Genomic DNA, 16514 nt, shown 5'->3' with positions numbered 1-16514 from the left:
TAAATTTATTTATTTTTAATTTTTGGCTGTGTTGGGTCTTCATTGCTGCACTCCGGCTTTCTATAGTTGCGGCGAGCAGGGGCTACTCTTTGCTGCGGTGTGCAGGCTTCTCATTGCGGTGGCTTCTCTTGTTGCAGAGCACTGGCTCTAGGCGCTTGGGCTTCAGTAGTTGTGGCACGTGGGCTCAGTAGTTGTGGCACTCAGGCTCAGTAGTTGTGGCTCGCAGGCTCTAGAGTGCAGCATCAGTAGTTGTGGTGCACGGGCTTAGTTGCTCCACGGCATGTGGGATCTTCCCAGACCAGGGCTCGAACCCGTGTTCCCTACATTGGCAGGCGGATTCTTAACCACTGCGCCACTAGAGAAGTCCCTTTGGTATAGTTTTGAGAAAGGTACGAAGTCATATAACCATTGCCACATTTAGAATGCAGAACAGCTCCATCACCCCCAAATTCCCTTATGCTATCCTTTGTAGTCAAACCCCCCAGCCCCCAACCTTAACCCTTGACAACTACGGGTCTGTTCTCCATCCCCACAGCTTTGCCTTTCCCTGAATGTTATATAAATAGAATCATCCAGCCTTTTGAGACTGGCTTCTTCACTTAGCACAATGCATTTGAGATGCACGTTATTTTAAAAGTTTGTAGAATATTCTGCAATGAGTTGCTCATCCATTCCACCACCCAGACCATTCAGGCCAGGGCTATTTTAAAACATTTACCAGCCCTTTGCATGGTTACTTTTGAAGGCATCCCCATAGCATTTCAAACATTAAAAGGCAGCCATTTTTCATATTCAAGATAACTTTTTTTCCCTGTAATTTTTTTGGAATTCTCAGTTCACAGGATTGGAGAGACATTTACTTACATTTACTGAATTTTTATTTTGCAACTTTCTTATGTTAGAGCCAACAGCCTTCTTTCAAGTCTCAAATATTCTGTAGGTCCCTGGAAAGCTCATAGACCTTGGACACCATGCCCCAAGTGCCTGACAGAGCCCCACAAGAATTCCATAGCTAAAGGCATCATGGTGCCAACCTACACCAGTGAGAGAAAGCAATGGAAGACTACTTTCTCTGAATTACAATGCCTTTCCTAAAAAAAGGAAAAAAGAAAAAAAGCATATGGCACAGTAATTCTTTTTTTGAAAAGATTTTATCTCACAAACGTACAGACTGTGTAAGAATGTATGTGCAAATTTGTTCATTGCAACAATACTGGTAAGCGTCTATCCATAAGGGATTGCTTCAACTGTGGTACATTACACAATGGAATGCTATACAGCCATGAAAAGGGGTGGGGTAGATCTATACATGATAACAGTAAAATTTTCCCAACTAAGTGAAAGCACAAGTTGCAGAAAAAGAATGCAAAATCTGACTACCTGTCAAATAAAAATCATTATAATTTTAAAATGTTAGTAAATGCATAGAAAATAGTCGAAAAATACATGCCAAATTTAACTCTGGTTTCCTCCAAGGGAGGAAAGAGTTTTTGGATGTGTGGGTATGTGGTTAGGGTGAGGCTGTCATTATTTACTTTTATGTAACATTTGAATTTTTTGCCATGAACATATATATTACTTTGGTAATCAGGAAAAGTCAATAAATATTACTTTAAACAACCGCAATACAAGCAGGACTACTGAAAGATGTGAATTGATGTTCTGAATTTCCAAGCACGTTGTGGATGAGCTTCAGACTGTTCTTGGGTTAGTGGGTTCCTTGTCTCCTCTCAAGGCCAAAACAACCTAAGCAAAAACTCCTCCTTCACCTTCTTCCTACAACTGAGCACTCTCCTACCCAACAATTATCATCCACAAAACCCAAGTTTATCTTGGTTGAGAGGTTTCTGGAAAATAAGACTTTCCCACTGGTTGAGAAGGGAAATTGGATAAAGCTAGCGTTTCAGTTCTGCATGGCATCTAAAGAACTCCCAAGCCAATCGACCGTGTATGTGCTCTGAAGAGACCCTCCCTGTCGGGGAAGGCCCTCGAACGCCAGCGGGTCAACATGGTGGTAACATGCTATGTAGAGTAACACACACATATGAAGTACCACGTTCATAAGAGTTTCAGGGACATGCTCATTAAAACAAGGTATTGAGATGCTGTCTCAGACACGTGGGAGACCAAAAGAAGTTTACAGAGCCTTGAGTCAAAAAGGGCCTCATGAGAGAGACCGCTTGAGAATACGAGGCCAGTGATGGAGCTGGAAAGGACCAAGTCCAGCGTTCGGTGTCCTGTCAGCTGGTTGGGGGCCTGCGGGCCCTCACTCACTGGTGTCTGGGGGCAGGCACAGTCTTGAGCTCCCACACCTGAGGAATGGCTTGGATACAACAGGATCTGGTCCAAGGGACACTGACGCCATGGTGGCCCTGAGGGACCTCTTTGCTTTCCCCCTATAATTGCTTCAAAAACTGTGAGCGTCCACACCTGGGTTCCCATAGTCACCTGTTCAGGACAAGCAGCAGAGAAGACAGGAGACGGGACGTTGGGCAGACCAGTGGCTTTTGTGGAGAACTAGCGGGCGCCCCGTCTAGCTGCCCAGGTGTCGGGTCTGCCCGCCGCTTCTGCTTTACAGGCGGTGGGAGGACGCAGGCCTCAGCCAGACACAAGGCTGGGCAGCCACCAGGTTGTTGCTTTCACCTCCCTGTGGCACAGCTGTCCTGGGAGAGGACTGAGGGCGCCAGGGAATCTCATTTGTAAAACAGGTTTCGTTTTCTCACTTAACAGACACACCTGGTGCTTCTATTCCACCTTCCTTCACCTGTGACTGGGCTGCTTCTCCTCCCATTCATGGGAGCTTCGGGATAATGTGAACCCCAGACCCAACCCCTTCCCCTGCCTCTGGGCAGCAGACTCAACCAGCCTCCAAGGTAAGATGCTTTTCGGAAGGGGGCATGGCGGGGTGGTGGGCAGGATTGGGAGGTGGAATGGAACACGGTGATGCGCAAAGGGAAAGCAAAGAATGGGCTAAGGCAGCTTCCTGAGTTCGCTAGAGGTGACATTTACCTACCGCCTAAATGGTTGGTTGACTCACCTGCTTTGGAAGGAGGGGTCCAGGGAGACGAACGCGTTCAAGGTGAGGCCGAGGCCTGGCTCTCCTGGCTCGCCAAGTCTGCTGGAATCACCTGCGGTCCCCCATTGCCAGGGCTGGTTCACATACCTCTTCAACTTCTCATCTCTGTCAAGAGCGTCCTGGAAACGGCCCTCCTCACCTCTGGGACTGGCCCTCTTCCCTCTGGCTAGAACCTGGCTCAAATGCTCTTCTCTCTGTTCTCTGTGGCCACAGGTCTCGTTTAATGGCCCCTTCCGCACTGAAAACTCTCCATACATTTCTTTTAAAACCTTTTATTCAATAATATATACTTTTAAAATTATAATATGTAACCGCCCATCATGCCATATACGCCCCGTGCCCCCACTGGAGTCTGTGGTCAGCTAGTTAACATGGTCTGCTGGAAAAAACAGGCGGCCACGGGGACGAGCCAGGTGCGCGGGGGAGCAACAGTAACCAACAACCATTTCGCATACCCTTCACATTTCCCATGCTTTCTGGGTCAGGAGGAAGTCAACAGGAAGCCAAAGGCGTGTGAACCTTTTACATTCAGAAGTGAGGTTTGATATACGGTGGTGGGCTGCCCTTCGGTTGGTCTAGTTCGTGCTCGCCAAACCTGCCACCGTTTTGTGTCTGCTCACGGAACGTGATCTCTCTACACACGTTAAGACGTTTGATTTGGTTCTTGTTCTGCTTATGGAAAAGTGGGAGGAACCGCAACAGACCTGGGGAGAGAGATGGGAGGAGGGGAAAGATGGCATTAATCATTCTGACCTGGAGTGAGGACAGGCCTCCACTGGCCTGTGGCTCCCTTCTCTTGGGGAGCACTGGGAATGGTATACAAGCCTGACTTTCCCATGGCACTTTGTGGAAAACCAGGTAAGAACTGACTGGTTTCAGGTTTCAAATAGTACCCTTTTTCTTCCTCTTCTGATCACCACTTACAGAGGCAGTCTTGGTCCCAGCCTTACCGGACCGAGTCCCTCCCCTTTTCTCGGGTCCAGGATGCTGATCTAGAAGCGCCAAAGTCTCTTGTCTATTCTGTGTAAGCCAAGCTACAGGTTCAGCAGCCCAGCTCCAGATATCCATCAGACCTGACCAACTTACTTATGTCTTGGGACCAAGAATCAGATGACTGTATTTAGAGAGAAAGGGCCCAGTTCACTAATAAAGAGCAAAAACAGAGCTCAAATATTTTTAACTCCCCCCTGGAAGGAGCTGTCTGGCATGGCCTGAAAACCTCATTCCTCCTTCCATGTCCAGCACAGTGGAGTGGGTCGTAAGATGCCAGCAGAACTCTAGAAGCAGCAGCTCAGAATGGTGCCACAGCAGGGTACTGACAGAAAGGACAATGTATTTGGGAAGCGGTCACACAGAAACATTTCATGACCCAAACTTTCTTTGGGTACAGGAAGGGTTCTACTGCTTAGTATCTGAGAAAGGCTGCATGGTGCGTAAGGTTAAGAAATGACTCTTCAGCAGATGATTTTCAAGCATCCCACTCCACAGAGGGATCAGTGAGAAGCAAGCGCACTGATGAAAGACTCCACCATCTGCCAAACAGTGGCGTGTGCCCGCTTGTGTTGCAAGAAACGGGGCTGGGGAGAGGTTTTCCTAAATGCAGAACACTCTGCCACAAGGTAAAGTTGTGCAATGAAATGGTCAATCCCAAGCAGGATTGACAGGTTCTGAGTGGTACAATTCAGAAGCAAGTACCAAGAAACAACCCCCACACCACCCTAGTCCCACCACTTCTGCTCAAGTCAAGTCTTCACACCAAGGTGATTAACTGCAGCCACCCACCCACACAACTTCACAGTTCAAGGTTTATTCTTCCTCTCCCCCAAGAGACAGGAAATACAAGTTTAAGGTCCTCATAGCAGTGGCTTGTCTCCCACTTGGGAAGGCTGGTGATTCTCAACATGCTGGTGATTATCAACATTTTTATTTATGAAAACAGGATTTAACATGGCATTTTTCTTTCCTCTAAAGGGCAGCAGCACATAAATCATACATCAGTCATCCAGTGATACAAAGAGGTGGTCAATTGTGTCTGAAGTAGTCATTAGTAAAGGATCACAACCCAGGCAGTGTTGCTTTTCTGCAAACAGAAGAAAATAGTCGGCTCCATGCTTCTTGAAGATTTATCCAAGCTTTCCACTGGGTGTCAAGATTTCTGTCCCAACCTCTTAGTCACCATTTACAGCAAGAAAAGCCAGCAAGTGAAAAACTGTTAATTTATTGATTCAATGAATTAAAAAAAAAAAAAAAAACAATCCCCAATACATGCAGTTCAGGATTAAGTATCACATTTGTAGCACATTGTTGATTCTCTACACAAAAGTATGCATCACCTGTATAATCCCATAACATCACTTCCCCCTGCCTCTACAATACCTGGTTGGGGTCATTTTCACTGACACATTCACGTAGCTCCAAAGCATATGTTATTACTGGTTTTCTTAAGCCAGATGTTTCCTCGCCACCTCCCCTCCCCTCATCCCTACCCTGGGGTTAGTTTTAATGGCAAGATGTCACTCAGTCTTAGATTTATTAAGCTCACTGACAAACTTTGGCTTCTTGTGTGCTCATATGGACCCTGCTTTTGCTTTCGGGTTTATATCTCAATGGCCTTGACTCTGATCAGTTACTATCCACTCCTGTTAATTTGTAGGAGGGAAGATTGCTTTTTCCTGTGAGTGCTCATGCAGTAACACAGATTCCTAAACGAATCATTAATCTGAACTGGCATTAAAGGAGACTGTCAACGGGGCTCTCTCAGATCCGTTTCAATGCATATATAAAGATTCTTCCAATTGTTTGTGTCCCAAAATAATTTTGCTTCCATCCTCATCAAAGCAGCACCTGGGAGAGGCTAAGTCATTTCCCTGAGTAGACGCAGACTGAGACCCATGGCCATGGGCTGGCTCTCTCTGGGACTCAGCATCTGCCTCAAGAGCACCACCTTGCAGTCCCACTGGAACCAATCCTGGGGGCGTTCCAGAACTCAGGGCACGTTCCAGAACTTGAACTTTGTGCTCCCTTGCTTTCTTCCCTCAAGAAGTCATGTCCCGCCACCTCAAGATCTACCTTTCAACTGTTTTTACTGATTCCCTTTCTTCTTTTAACAGCCCCCTCTCCTGTCCTCTCTCCCTGCCCCCAAGGATTATAAGCTCTTCCGTCTCCTCTAATCAATCAGTTGGAGAGCACCTTCCTTCTCTGCACGGGAATACATATGCTTTGAGCCTCGTGAGTACCAACGTGCTGGAGAATGCCTGTGAGGAGACCCAGCAGAGTGACTGAGGTTCACGTGCCTCACAGAACTGGCTCTGGCACTCCTCTAAGTGGTAAGATGACCCGGGAATGCTTGGTCTGCATTATACACTCATTGGCTGCTCCCACCTGGTCACTTACCACGGGGCTAGGATAGGACAGGGGCAGGCCAGCTGATAGGATCACGGGGAGAGTGAACTGCAAGCAAACCTGATGAAAGTATTTGCACTTCATCAGTTCTGCTCTCGCCATGGGATTTCTCAGCTGAAGCAAAACCTTGCAGTTATGCTCACCTGTGGCCAACATCCTCTGATACACCGATCTGTATTTGGCACGGGAACCTTCCGTTCTCACCATACCGGGTCTATGTTCTTGAACACAGGCAGTACCTGAGATGACAGTGTAACACTACCCTGTTCCCCACATTTTTTTGCTTTTCTTTAGGAAATAATAGGTCCTTATCATAGGCACTTTTAACCTGTTACAAGGTAATGAAGCAAACAAAATGTCTAATGAAAATTACTGAGATGAATTTAAGAAATAATATGCTAACTGAAAAGGATATTGGGTGGGTAAATCTACCACAGCTTTGTCTAAATGTAAGATTAGACTCACTCACACACACGCACGCTCTCATCCCTCTTTTGGAACTCTCCAAGACTGCCTCCTAACCCAGGTAAATACTCTAAAATCTCAGGGGAGCTAGGTCCATCTGGACACAAAATGGTTCTGGAGATAGGTAAAAGAGGAAAGGTCTGGACGAGACTCAGTTCAGTTTGGGAAAGAACCACCCACAGTCAGTCAGCCAGAAGTTGGGTGTCAAGACCAGACTCAGGGGCTTCCCTGGTGGCGCAGTGGTTAAGAATCCACCTGCTAATGCAGGGGACACGGGTTCGAGCCCTGGTCCGGGAAGATCCCACATTAAAAAAAAAAAAAAAAAAGACCAGACTCAGAAAGGAGTGAGCATTTTAAACTCAGTTATGCTATATGTCTAAGGCATGAAGAGAGGTAAAAAGTATAGGTGGTGGAAAAGTAAACTGTACACATAAAATGGAAGAATTACTCCTTTGCCAAGCTGCAGTCACAAAACCCAAGGACAGGCAGGTGAGCTGTGTTTGCATCTACTACATCATGACCAGAGGAGAGACAGTAGTCAAGTCACCTGACTCTTCTCCGCTGCTTCTACTGCCTCTGTGGGGACCCAAGAGAAAGAAACGGGGTTACTACTCCACCAACACCCTCCAGTAGGCTTCCTCTGCCTGGTCCAGACCGGCAATTTAAAAAAAAAAAAAAAAAGAAGGGTGGGGGGAGGGAATGGGTGACAAAGGAGGAGATGGGTGGGGCAGGAAAGACACACAGTGGCACATTTCCCTGATAAATAATAACCAACAGTTCGGTGTTGCCTAGAAGGGCACATTAGAAGGCTTTCGATAATCCAGAGCACTGAGTTTTGCTGCCTGACATATCAATATAGGTTCACCCAAGAGCTCCTGTCTTGTTTTTGATTTTCAGGTAGAACAAATGTATACATTAATATACAGAATGTGCAATGAAGGCAGGTAGCATTGGTATGAGAACCTTAACTGAATGCATTTCCTGGCTTTGGGATCTTGTTTTATTTGAAGTTCCCACTGACCTAAACGACAAAAATAGCATCTACATTTAGAGATAGGACCTGCTACCAATACCAATACGATTTTATTGGGATATGGAATGTAAACAGATGTTTTCAAACAACCTAACCTTATAAAAATGTATGGCATTATTAAATAGTAATAAAGAAATCCTAAAGTGTGATGTGGTGGTAGACACCTTGAGCTCCAGCCTAGTGTGAGAGGTCCCCATAGCTGTAGCATGGCCCTGCAGCTGGGGTCAGGGGACTGCTTGCAAACTATGTTGATGACAAGTCCCCAGAGTGACATCAGCTCTTTTTTTTTTTAATTTTCTTAAACAAAATATAGCTTCCTTTGCTAACGTGAAGGCTAGCACAATGGATCCCAAGCTTTGATACTTGCCCCAGCAGCTCCACTCCTTTCCCCAAGTCGCTTGTATGCTACTCTCTCTTGGGTTATCGGTGGGTGGCCCTGCCCACACAACTCCAGTCCCTGCACGTGAGAAAGACTTATCTCTGCCAACACATTCATGTATTACCTATCAGAGCTTAAAAATGCAGATTACCCTGATTACAGAGGGAAACTGTTTCTCATGGGGATAAAAAGGGGTAAAGCATGGGAGGGGAGTACTTTTTTCCCACCCAATCCGTCTTTCCTGAATAAATTCTAATAAGGACGCTTTTCTTTCTCCCTCCCTGACCTCCCTGAAGACTGACTTTCCAGCTTTAGTTATGGTTGTGAACAAAAAGTCTTTGTTTCAGAGACGTGCGTTAAAATAGGTGCACACACAGGGATGTGCTGGGAAATGAAGTTTTCCTTAAGAGGCTGGAAAAAAAAAGCTACATGAAAAAAATAGCAACAAGATTTTATGGTTAGGCAAATCAACGAAGGTTACACTGAGCTCCAAGTTATGCACTTAGCATCCAACTTTTGATGAGACAGATGGACCTGTCCATGGCATCAGAAGGTTTAAAGTGATGCCTCCTGACATCAAAGGGGACTCCTGTGAGAGTGACTGCAGTTTGCTCCCAAATGAATACACTTAGAAGAAAACTGCAGGGATGAGGTACATTTCCCAGAGAGCTCATGTCATTAAAAAAAAAAAAAAAAACATAAAACATGAATTTGTAAAAGAGCTTAGAAAAAAATACTGTCACTGTTTTAGTATCTCCTTTTCGTGAATGAGGCTGGTGTGTCACTATAGACTGCTGACATTTTGCTAAAACTTGAGCCTGAATCTCACCAAAGGAAACCCAGACCACAGTGGAATAGATAGGAAGTCAGATATTCAGAGCTTGTTGACTTGAACAGGTTAATTCAACAGTGGTCTCCTGTTAAATAAAGGTAAATGTACAACAACTCCGAGTCTCTCATCTCCCATGCATTCCAAAGGGAAAGTCCCCTCAGATACCCAACTATGTGCATCGTCAGGCTGCCGAACAGCAGTTCCCTGTAGACTAGTGCTGGGGAGTTTCTTTCTTTTTGACACTTTTAGGTCTTTACTCTTCTTTGCGTTTAGAAGGAATGGCTAGAATTTCTTTTTATCACACTGTAGTTTTCCTTCAAGGTTTGTGTTTGGTTGGTTGGTTTTATTGGCAAGCATCAATGCCGCATTACCCGTCGCTTTCCAGTCTTCATCGGGCCGCCGTGAGACCACTGGAAAGTACAGCATTATCTGCACAAGGCTGGGACTGCTCCTTCACCACGGGGTCTGCAAGAAAACAGGAGGACAGTCAGCAGAGGCAGGGCTGGCCAGTGCCAGGGGAGAACACCATAACAGACCCAACCTTCTTCCACAGTTGAGATAGAGACACAGGCTACCAGGAAGTCAGGGTCAGGAGGGCAACAGAAATTACAGACACTGAGAAATGATCAGGGGGAAATGCTCTCACAATCAACTCGTATACCTCTTCAGAGTACAAGTTCAACTGCTAAGACTAAGGGAAAAGAGAGGCAGAGAAACACCCATTTCCCACTGTTCAAAATTTCTACTGATTTTCTTATGTGTTGTTTTTCCTTGAATACTAACATCATATCCAACTCCCATTTCTTCAAAGTATGTGCGATAGATAATAAACACTTCGGAGGAAAGGGTGAATAAAAGGAGCTATTAGAAGAACTATCGATTTTAAGCAACAGTATAAAAATTTTTTTATAGAAGTATAATATGTATTCGGAAAAGTAGACAGATCATGATTTGCATAATATAAACATCAGTGTTCTTAATTCAGTCAAACTCAGAGTGTAAAAATAGCCTTCCGTGACAGAAAGACATCCATTTACACTTGTCTGAGGTCTGGAAGGGTAACACCTTTTAAATCTGCTGTCTACTAATGCTTACGGGTTACCAGGCTCAAGACCACAGAGCAATGTATTCTTCAGGCAAGATTTAGTTAATCTCCAGAGAGGAAAAAAAGGAGAAGGAAAGAGCGTATTGGTCAAGCAAGAGATAGGCTGAAAGTTCTCATCTCACTTCAGACAGAAAATTGAGACAGATCACTTAACCTCCCTCACTCTCAGTCTCCTCTGTGACTGGACTAAATGACCTCACACTGCCTATAATGAGAGGAAAGTCTGGGACATACTTTATCAGTGGGGAGAACCATATGCATGCAGACCGATAAGCAACCACATAAACTGAATATACACACATACTTTAAAGTGAGACCTAAGAAGTCTGTAATTCAGATAGGATTTTAGTGAGGTCCTTCCATACCTGCTTTCCTTTCCTCAAATTCCTTGTATTTATTTATCTTATTTCCTTCTTTAAAAATATGCTATGGTCACCTTACTACTTTCAACAAATCACTTTTTTTTTTGAGGGGGAAAAAAATCTTTGATTAGGTTTCCACACAAATGTATATATTTGAAAACAAAACTTAAGATACTTGTCATCTATCAACTCAGGGTCATGGGCAATGGTCAAACAGACCAGATTCAAGGGAAATACAGCAGTGAACAAGCAAACACCTTTGGGCATCTAGAAACAGATCTGCAGAGCTGTTTCAAGAGTCGAACTAATGAGGCCAAATCCCAAGCATGATTCATCCAAATACCCAGAATTCTCTTGTCTGGCCTCAAAGATAAAGAGTAGAAGAATTTCCCTTCGACAAATCAGGCCCCTGGAAACTCACAGAAGTATGGGTGCTCCATGGCCTCTTTGGCAGTCAGTCTCTGTTGATGGTCATATCGCAGAAGTTTGTCCAGAAGATCTAGGGCCTCAGGGCTGACGAGGTGTCTGTTCTCACTATGGATAAAATTTTCCCAGCGTTTCCGTGAATGTCTGAGAAGAAAAGGAAAGCATTGGTATTCTGAGATTAAATTCAACAAGAATCCTTACATATCAGGCTAAAAGCCAACAAAGTCTTAGAACACTGCGCTGATTACAAGCTCATTAAATCTCATTCTTATTGTTACTTGTCCCCCACCCCCCGGCCCCATAGTTATGATCACAGCATCCTCAAACAAAACAGTGCTCTGTGACTGACACGTAGAATTAATTAAAATGTCTGCATCTGATTTAAAATTTGTAGAACCTTTCTAGATAATTTTTTACGCCCCAGGCTTTTAGTCAATTCTGGGTGAGGCACGGAGGTAGCTAAGTAATCTTTATTGTTCAGCAGATATATTTAAAGAGCTAGCCTCAGAAACATGGAGGTTCCATAAAAATTACTGTCTGAAAATTGTCAACACAACATCTACTTTTCAACACTACTGTACTGTATCTGAGAATATGCTTTAAAATTTGCTCCCTTACAGAAACTCCATTACACAGAACAAGAAACTACAAATCTCTTATTCAAAGAAGAATCACAGCTTTCTAAGATTTTCCATTAAAATAAGCCATATGCTGTTCCAGAAAGCTTTTTTCTGTAGCATGATTTTGTCTTCCATTTTCTATTGATAAACAGGTTATCTCTTAGAGAAGTAAAATGATTAGAAGACACATGTAAACAATGCCCAAATTTCTCAAGTTAAAAAATATATATGGGGAAAAAAAAGAATATTTCAATTTTGATATAATTAGAAAGGAGAAAGAGCTTTAGAAAGTGATTTCAGCTAACCTTTTCACTTCTGAAATGGGGTAAATTAAGACCCTCTTTCTTTCTCTTTCTTACTTACTGTCCCAGGATATCGTTGAAGTGTGGATCTAGGTCTATGTGATACTTCTTCAGATACCCATACAGCTCATCTGTACCCAGAACCTTGGCAATGCGAACAAGCTGAAACACAAAACAAACTGACCAAATTACTGAGCACAGAACTCACTGCAAGCCCGTGGGGATGCTGGACCAAAGAATTAGGAGACTTCCACATCACTAAATTTCCAGGGAACAGATACAGATCTGAGCCCGAGGCGGGCAGGCAGCAGACTCACAGATATGAAGTTCACATGAATGCAAATTTCCAAAATGCCTTTAAAATGATAACACAACTTATGACAATAATATTCTACAGGCTGATGATTATGGGGACAAAAAACCTAATGACTAGAATCTTTTTTAATAAATTTATTTATTTATTTATTATTTATTTTTGGCTGCGTTGGGTCTTTGTTGCTGTGCTCGGGCTTTCTCTAGTTGCGGCGAGCGGGAGCTACTCTTCATTGCAGTGCATGAGCTTCTCATTGCGGTGGCTTCTCTTGTTGCGGAGCATGGGCTCTAGGCACATGGGCTTCAGTAGTTGTGGCTCTCGGGCTCTAGAGTGCAGGCTCAGTAGTTGTGGCACATGGGCTTAGTTGCTCCACAGCATGTGGGATCTTCCCGGACCAGGGCTCAAACCCGTGTACCCTGTATTGGCAGGCGGATTCTTAACCACTGCACCACCAGTGAAGTCCTTAATGACTAGAATCTTGTTTTATTAGACAAGGAGGTACCTGACTTCCTCATAGACACAATTTGGAAGTTGGGCATAACGCAGCACTATCTGTCTCTATCTTTGGGGACCACAGACAAGATTTTGTGAAACTCTTTACCCTGAAGAAAAGCTTATATGCAGATACTGGATGATATTTAGTGGCTCAACAACAGCATCCCTATCAAGATGCTATTTTCTTGGCATCTGCCCCCAAATGGATAGGAGCCAGATGATGTTTGCTTACCTGGTCATAGTTATCCTGTCCATGAAAGAAGGGCTCCTTTCGAAAGATCATGCTCGCTAACATACAGCCCAAACTCCACATATCCAGGCTATAATCATACATCTGAGGAAATAAAGACAACCAGTCAGTCAAGGGTGTTACAAATGTCATTTTTCTGATCTGAGTTTCTAGGTTTCTAGTCTTCAGTTGACCTCTTCAGATATTTTAAAATTCAAAGCCAAAAAAAAAAAAGTAGCTGAGAAAAGTCCATAATTATCATTTTGGGGTAGAATAAAGACTGGATTTTATTTTATTTTATTTTATTTATTTATTGGCTGCACTGGGTCTTCGTTGCTGTGCGCGGGCTTTCTCTAGTTGCAGCGAGTGGGGGCTACTCTTCGTTTTCGTACGCGGGCCTCACACTGTGGTGGCTTCTCTTGTTGCGGAGCACAGGCTCTAGGTGCGCGGACTTCAGTAGTTGTGGCACGTGGGCTCAGTAGCTGTGGCTCATGAGCTCTAGAGCGCAGGCTCAGTGGTTGTGGCACACGGGCTTAGTTGCTTCACGGCATGTGGGATCTTCACAAACCAGGGATGGAACCCTTGTCCCCTGCATTGGCAGGTGGATTCTTAACCACTGCGCCACCAGGGAAGTCCAGAGTCTAACTTCTTGAGCCAGGCGACAGATTCCTGGGAATGGTACCCAAAAGGTGGCAAACCTTTTCCCAAAAAGTAGTGAGGTCGTGGATGGTATGTAGGCCCAGTTCTGTAGCTGTTTTTTTCTAAATTGTCTCCCCAGGAACCAAGATCATCTACAATGATCCTGGATACCTTTTGTATCAAAGGCTGGATTTTAAATGTATCCAAATTGACTAAATAAAAACCAGGAAAAAGAAAAAGCCAGGAAAAGCCCTAAGCAAAGGTAAAAAGAACCCAGAGGTGCTTCACTAACATTTTACCTGATAGTCCACAAGGAGCTCTGGTCCCTTGAAGTACCTGGAGGCTACGCGGACATTGTACTCCTGGGCAGGATGATAGAATTCCGCCAGACCCCAGTCTATCAGTCGCAGCTATAAGAACGACAGAAATAAAACATGTGAAAGGAGTGTCTCCAGATGCCTGTGTCTTACAACAAGGCCACATCTAATTAGATAACAATTATTTGGCCACATAAAAAATGTTAGCAAGTGCACTGGCTAAAAAGATACACTTTTCAGCAACTGCTAAGAGGTCATTTCTAGAGCAGAGCACTTGGAATCTTATTTACTTTTTCTTTTTTAAAATTTTAATTATCCTGGCTTATCATTCTCTCTAGATCAATAAAGCTTAAGCTTGTCTTCTGCCTCCATACCAGCTGCATGTGTTAACATACCCCCTCATTACTGATAGCTTTCATTATAAGCTCTAGTCATAACAGAAAAGGTTGGGGACATGTGCCCCACTCCAGGATTCAAGCATTGCTCTAGCTTTTCATTAATCTAACACTAGCTGATTCATTTACTCACCAGTCAGGGACAATCAGAACTGAAAATAGAAAATTGGAGGGACCCAGGTATACTTTTAAGGCCAGGCAGATTGGTCTGAGGGTCATTAAGAAAGGAAGTAAAAATCACCAGCTGTAGTTTCTGTCTTGAGGCCCTCCAGAAAATCATGACCAAAGTAAACAAGTGACTACAGTCAGGGTCAGCTGTCTACTCTTCTTGTGTACTATGCTTATGCGAAGTAGAAACCAACAATGGAGACTAGAGAAATAACAATATCACAAGTCTGCCAAAGAAAACAGCATGGGTCTTCAGAAACTACCTAGGTACTGGCCAGAGTTTTGACTGGCCCTAGGCCTTCCAATGAAAGGCTTTTCACTGCCTGGCTGTAATCGTACCTTTTTCTGTTGGTGATCTATCATGACATTGTGAGGTTTCACATCCCTGTGCATGATTCCCTTGCTGTGGCAGTAATCCAGAGCCTATTAGATAAGAAAGCACAGAGAAAAGTAAGCAAACCCTCTACCACCCCCCAATGCAAGCATATTCTTTTTATTTTTTTTTTGATTCTGAAAGCTTTTATTGAGCATTGTCAAATTTGTAAGCTTCATAGGGATGGACATCATATTTATAAATGCCCTTCTGTAAGTGCTACCATAGATGTGAAATTCTTGCCCTTAATATCATCTTTGAAACTGTTAAACTGAGAATTCTGTTAACATTTTAAGAATTGGCATATTGTATTACTGCAAGATTTGATTTTCAGCATCTGCAAGCATATTCTTATTTGTTTGTGACAGCTTGATCTGAATACAGCCTCTCAAGGGGCAGCCTTACTATCTGTAACAAAAGAGAAAAAACATGCTTCAGAAGGCACCCCTTCCTCTCTGAGCACACTATGCACTGGCAGCTGGTAGAAAGGGGGCTGTGGAGAGGACACCAAGGGCTATGATGAAGGTTTCTTAAAAAGGGGGAATGATATACTTCTTTAGGCACTCCTCTCCTACTTGTAGCTGGTAGCAATACATCAGCCACCTGGATTTAGAAATCATACATTAATCTGTTGGTCTAATTTGATGTGTTTAAAACCAGATCTAGGAACCACACTGGAGTCACTTCTCATATGAGTTCAACGACATGAAAAGAGTACATGTGGACATGAAGAATGACATCCAAATATATCTGCAATATGACTTGTCTTTTAGGTAAGTGTCCTATGTGGGTTTTCTAGATTAACATATATTCTAATATTAGTATTTTCCTTAAAAATAATCCCCGAGCCAGTTGGTCTTTAAGAATTATGTTATGACTCTACAAGTCAATGATTTTTTAGTAAATTCCTCAAGCTGTGCCACCATTACCACAATTCATTTTTAGAACTTCTTCATCATCCCAAGAATTTCGCTTAAGCCTGCCTGCAGTCAGCCCCCAACCCCATCTACCTGCTACCTCCTTCCTTCCTTCCTTCCTTCCTTCCCCTCTCCTCCCAACCACTGCTCTACCACCTGTTGCTACAGATTTGCCTCTTCTGGACAGTCATCAAATGAAATAACACAACACACAGTATTTTATCTTCTTTTGCGCAGCATACTAAGATTCATCCATGTTGCTTTTTTCCTTGCTGAGTAGTATTCCATTGTATAAGTATACTAGTTGATAGACATTTGGTTTGTTTTAACTTTCTGGCTATTGTGACTCATGCTACTTATGAACATTCATGTACAAGTCTTTAAGAGGACACACATTTTCATTTCTCTTGGGTAGATTCCTACGGGTCAAGTGCTACGTTGTATGTACGTTTACATTAAACTTTTAAAGAATCTGCGTAATTGTTTTCCAAACTGGCTGCACCATTTTACATTCCCATCAGCACCATGAGAGGGTTCCAGTTTCTCTACATTCTTGTTAACACTTGTTATTATCTTTCTGATTACAGCTGTTCTAGTGGGTTTGATGAGGAATATCACTGTGGTTTTGATTTGTATTTCCCTAATGAGTGATCAAGTTGCACATCT

The 16514-nt window shown here is 43.6% G+C and overlaps 1 protein-coding gene across 4 annotated transcripts in view; it reads right to left on the bottom strand.

Annotated features, from left to right (window-relative positions):
* Window positions 1-3332: 3332 nt before the first annotated feature.
* The window catches only part of CSNK2A2 (casein kinase 2 alpha 2), a 38744-nt gene continuing 25562 nt past the window's right edge, over window positions 3333-16514 (bottom strand). For 2 of the 4 annotated variants that reach the window (XM_068527823.1, XM_068527826.1), the window contains exons 6-11: window positions 14898-14981; window positions 13978-14088; window positions 13043-13144; window positions 12064-12164; window positions 11076-11224; window positions 5279-9652 (exon numbers count right to left, since the gene is read on the bottom strand). In XM_068527823.1, coding sequence (XP_068383924.1) covers window positions 9576-9652; window positions 11076-11224; window positions 12064-12164; window positions 13043-13144; window positions 13978-14088; window positions 14898-14981 — 624 coding nt within the window. In that variant the 3' untranslated portion in view covers window positions 5279-9575. Of the gene's footprint in view, window positions 3781-5278; window positions 9653-11075; window positions 11225-12063; window positions 12165-13042; window positions 13145-13977; window positions 14089-14897; window positions 14982-16514 lie in introns of those variants that run through there. The other 2 variants (XM_068527824.1, XM_068527825.1) reach the window with 2 other exon arrangements.

The sequence above is a fragment of the Eschrichtius robustus genome, chromosome 19 (genome assembly GCF_028021215.1).
Source record: "Eschrichtius robustus isolate mEscRob2 chromosome 19, mEscRob2.pri, whole genome shotgun sequence".
NCBI lineage: Eukaryota > Metazoa > Chordata > Mammalia > Artiodactyla > Eschrichtiidae > Eschrichtius > Eschrichtius robustus.
The sequence above is the reverse complement of the archived record's forward strand: the minus strand, read 5'-3'. Positions and strand labels throughout refer to the sequence as shown.